General features: G+C 40.6%; 2 protein-coding genes across 3 annotated transcripts in view; one reads left to right on the forward strand and one right to left on the reverse strand.

Annotated features, from left to right (window-relative positions):
- cunh10orf71 (chromosome unknown C10orf71 homolog) overlaps nt 1-814 on the forward strand; it is a 12,086-nt gene extending 11,272 nt beyond the window's left edge. Inside the window, exon 3 of the mRNA XM_014006244.1 lies at nt 795-814. Within this exon, the coding sequence (XP_013861698.1) occupies nt 795-814 (20 nt within the window). The remainder of the gene's footprint in view (nt 1-794) is intronic.
- An 882-nt stretch (nt 815-1,696) lies between these two features.
- wdfy4 (WDFY family member 4) overlaps nt 1,697-4,811 on the reverse strand; it is a 42,676-nt gene continuing 39,561 nt past the window's right edge. For both annotated transcript variants that reach the window (XM_014018311.1, XM_014018392.1), the window contains 6 exons: nt 4,575-4,733; nt 4,303-4,482; nt 4,008-4,190; nt 3,510-3,597; nt 2,716-2,845; nt 1,697-2,567 (listed from right to left, as the gene is read on the reverse strand). In XM_014018311.1, coding sequence (XP_013873765.1) covers nt 2,504-2,567; nt 2,716-2,845; nt 3,510-3,597; nt 4,008-4,190; nt 4,303-4,482; nt 4,575-4,733 — 804 coding nt within the window. In that variant the 3' untranslated portion in view covers nt 1,697-2,503. The remainder of the gene's footprint in view (nt 2,568-2,715; nt 2,846-3,509; nt 3,598-4,007; nt 4,191-4,302; nt 4,483-4,574; nt 4,734-4,811) is intronic.

A 4,811-nucleotide genomic window follows, 5' to 3' on the forward strand; every position in this document is an offset into this window, starting at 1 on the left:
GGGTTGCTCTGCGCAGATTCAGTCCTGCATATTTTTTTGGAGGTTTGATACTTCTGTTTACTTCATTGTCCTGGGTGCCAGATGTTTAAATTTCTGTACAAACCTAGCAGAAAGAAACTATTGTCCAAGCTCTCTCACTGCAACATCATTTTAGAAATACATTTATTATTACTGTATTATCACACCATATCAGTACAATTGTTCTTATTTGTAATGATCTTAAAGTGCCTGTGGCGTAATTTTTTTTGTTATAAATATGAATGCAATTTTGGAAAGAAAACGGATCAAATATTGCAACAGAAATTTCACACCGCTGAGATGAACAGCTGTTGAGATATTTGCATGTGAGGTAACAGGAAGTGACGTCAAAGGGGAATGTCTGCATGTAAACAGAGCGTTACAACGACAGCGCACACTGTGGAGAAGAATCTGATTTTTAGATTATTTTGAGTCACTATTAGAGAGAGACAAAGTARAGTCAGAGTTCAAACAATACTGTTTCAATAAACAAAAACCAGGGAGTTTCCTTTCTTAAAGAGTTCCCCTTTGATGTCACTTCCTGTTTCACTTTGACTGAGCCAAGTTCTAAAGAAAACATTCCAGTCATGTGATAAAATGGGTAAAATTGTGTGTATTATGCTAAGTTTACTAAGTAAGGYTGTTTTCTTTGACTTTTTGTATTGGGAAGATATGCATGTCACAGGCACTTTAAGGTGGATTGCACTTTAAGATGCATTAACGTTTTCACAGTAAGGAAAAAGGACAACAGTGCATTCTGTGTTTGAACTCCACAGCAGCAATCACTGACAAATGAAAGCTCTTGATACTCCGACAAAGTACAAAATAGCATCTGTGTTGTTGGATAAAAGTTAAACCAACTACATTTTTACCAGGAGAATAAGGAGTATCGTTAAATCTCTCGTGTTTCTCAGGCCAGAAAAGCAAAAACTCGTGTCAATTTCATGTCAAATTTCTAATAAAATCCCAAAAAAATGGGACAGAAACAGCCGAGTAGTTTGCTTGTGATTTCAGTGCCTGGTCAATGTGCAACAGCCATAAACAGCAAGTATAAATCCTCCACACGCTGCACGCTACATCTGGGGAAAGTGAAGGCTGTAGGCCATTTTGTGAAGGTCACTGTGAAAAATGGGATGAAGATGAAGAGGTGGCTGGAGAAAGAGAATGATGCACATCCAGACACTTTTTTTTCCTCCTCGGTGAGTGGGAGAGACCAAAAGAGAGTGAGAGAGAGACCATCATCCCCCACAGTTCACACTCACTCACTGGAATGAACTCACTAATGACTACATTTATTCAAATTAGACTAATTGTAATCATGGTTAATAATTAGCTTTACAGTGCATTATAATTGGGTTAGGCTACAAGATGGTTCTGCCTAGGTGCAATAATTTATTTGATTTAATTATTCTGAGGAACCCAACGGTTTGACATCTCATATCATAAAACCAGCCGTGTAGAGAGAATGGAGATGGCTGTTGTCTTTAGAGAAGGTCATAGCTCGCTCTCTGGGAAAATTATGAGAACTATTTTCCACTCTATTAAGCCACTCCACTTAGCACAATTAGCCACACACACAAAGGTTAAAGAGAGGGACCCCTTCCTTTATGACAGAGAGGAGTGGTGCATGCACATGAGARGCTCAGCAGGAGCCAGGATACCAAGCAAGTCGCCACAATCTCCATCCTTCAGCATGGCTTTCTTGTTTATTAGAATATAATCATTTGTATATACAAGGCTAAAAAAGGAAACGCCAAGTCAAATACTCTTAAATACCACATTCAAAAGAAAATYAGGAACACAATGTGGAAAAAAGAGCCAGAAAAGGTCCAACACACAAACAGTCGGGGCAGTACCACAAACATTTAGCAAAGGAAACACATGGTCTCCTTACAGTTTAAAACACTAACTTGTGCATATTCCATATGCAGCTCCTGATATTTTACATCACTGGCTAAAATATTATTTATTTATAATTAATKAAGACAACATTGCATACATGCTCCTGCTCAGGATTCACATAATTCCTGTCCCTTTCGGTTTAAAGCTGCCAAATTCATTTATAGGCTTCCATTATGAATCTTGGTTTGCTCTGTTGTAACKGCAACACTTAATTTTATTGTTTTTTTTAAATAACTCATTTGAATTCATTCAGCAGGACCATAATTGTAGTCAGTATTTCACTTTAAAAAAAACTCCAGCTGAATGAAATAAACTACCAACCAATTTAGTTTTTTCCTATCAGTGAAACACAGAAGAATTTGAGTGAAAGAATATTTTAACTAAATTCAATATTTACACACAGAAAAATAGAAAAAATATGCACAAAACAGCTAAATGTTCCACTAAATCTGAAACCTGATTGTGCTGTTACTTCATTAATTGTAAAAGAAAATAATAAAAATAAAGAAGCAGCTATTTCTGTTTCCATTGTCAGACCTGAGACATTAATTAGGTTTTTTTTTCTTCTAAACATAACCACCGTTCAGTCACAAGTCCAGGTGAAAACTCGACCCCAGGCGTCACCGGCCAGCAGCGTTGCATGAGTCCTGCACAGAGGACGATAAAATGCGTTCCGGTGTGAAACATGCAGTAATCTAAATAAAATGCAATGGATGAGATTTTTATTCAAAYGTAATTAAATCTTTAACTAGTTTAATTAAACTAAACTGAATTTCTGCGTGTTATTCGGTGTACCTGGACATGCCCAGGGAGGTGACRGCCGGCCTGGTTTTGTGTCGGCGCTGCGACGAGCTCCGGCCTCGGCTCAGCTCCTGACACAACATCAGACGTCTCCTCCAGCGGTTCCTCTGACACGAGCCGCTCACTGTGGGAACACACGCACTCACTACAAGATAACAAGTAAGCTTTACTTTGTGAAACCCGATGGTCCTCACATAATTATATTGCGCATTAACACAGTGTCCGTCTGCAGTCAGCGGGCAGTAAAAAAGGCAGAAAAAAAATCTCTCAAATAGAAATGCTTCAGGGTTATGTAAAGACTTGTCTCAATGTAATTGGAAAGCATAATACTCCTATGAGGTGACGTGAGGCTGTAACCAACGTATGCTAAATTGGATCTGGGTATTATTGCTTTCTAAATTATACAAACACACACGCACGCACATACACACGTCAGCAGAATTATTCATCAGTGTTTACTGCCTCTATGCTTAATAACTTTACAACATCATTTCTGCTAGCTCTAATGCTAGTGAGCGATAGGGTGAGGATTGCACACCCTCATTAGAGGAGGACACTGCCCAGCGCGGAGATGAGACTTTAAAAATGATCATTTTACAGGTAAAAACTGATCGAATTTAAAAGAAGTGGGATTTTTTTTAACATTAAATTTAAAGATTGCGTCTTTTTTCCCACAATTGCTTCTCAATTGGTTTCAAAGTTTTGTTTTTGTCAGCTCCCTGCATTATCTCTGTTGTWATAAACACAATATCCATGCACATATCTTATCCTAGAGCCAGTAACATTACCGTCTCGCTGTATTTGGTCTTGCCCTGGGGACACGGGCTCTTCTGGAGGGCCAGGTAATTGTGTTCTGGTGTACTCTGTCCTCCATATCTGTATGAGAGACACATAACGAGTGGCAAAATTATAGACATAATTCAACATAATAACAAGCGCACACATCTGCACGCACCTACCGCACACTGTCAGTGTAATAATAAAGTAACGATTTCACATGTGTGTGTGTGTGTGTGTGTGTGTTGTACTTGTGGCATGGACACCCACTCCCAAGTGAAGCACAATTTAGAGTTTACAGCTTTGATTGCAAAGAGGCAGCATATGCTTATATGAATCCTGAACAAAAACAGTCAAATAAAACACGCACACGRTACTCGTATCTTGTTAATAATATCKTCAATGGACAGTCAACCTGCGAAGCTAATACAAAAGTAATGACTATCATWGTGGTACTGTATAAAAGCTGTGCAAAAACATCCCGATTACTGCATGGCTGCAGAACTCACCCGTATAAACCCATCAGCGCAGCCGGTGACGATAACATTCCTGGCATCCCACTCATGTCGCTGTGTGAAGCTGACACACAGGATGCYGGCCTGGGGCCCGCAAGAAGTATCAGTACAAGTCAAGAGCTGGCCCTTCATGGTCCACAGGTACAGCAGAGGTCCTGCACATGATGCAATCTCACCCTTGGAAAGAAGAGCAAAGTGCGGACGCTCAAACTSTGCAGTGAGCTGAGTGAAGGGGAAGAATATGATGACAAAAAGGCTAAAGTTTTAARTGAAATATACACCAGCTTACAGTGAGCTCATTGATAGCCAGTGCAGAGATGCTGGTTGTGTGTCCTGCCAACTGAGTGACGTAACTCAGCTCCTCTAAATCCCACAAGATGCAGGTGAGGTCGCGAGAGCCRCTCACGATCAAACTGTGGACCTCGGACACAGCCAGGCACGTCACTGCGTCTGTGTGACCATATAAAGGCTGTGGGAAACCAGCAGAATGAGTGTCAGGATGTGTGTGTGTGTTTGAATAAATACAGATTATGAGGTGCTGTCACGTGCAAACAGACTCACCTGTTTGAGTTTCATGTGAGAGAGTTTGTCCTTGYTGACCGCCACGTCCCAAACACAAACTACGGTGCTGGTTCCCGCAGTGATGACAGTTGTTGGGTTGGGGCAAGCGGCGCACAAAGTCTCACCCCACTCACTTAAACTCTCACTCACTGCAATGTTCTAGTTATGCGCGCACACACACACACACACACACACACACACACAATCACACACACACACACACACACACACACACAC

Source organism: Austrofundulus limnaeus, unplaced genomic scaffold (assembly GCF_001266775.1).
Source record: "Austrofundulus limnaeus strain Quisiro unplaced genomic scaffold, Austrofundulus_limnaeus-1.0 Scaffold0, whole genome shotgun sequence".
Lineage (NCBI taxonomy): Eukaryota > Metazoa > Chordata > Actinopteri > Cyprinodontiformes > Rivulidae > Austrofundulus > Austrofundulus limnaeus.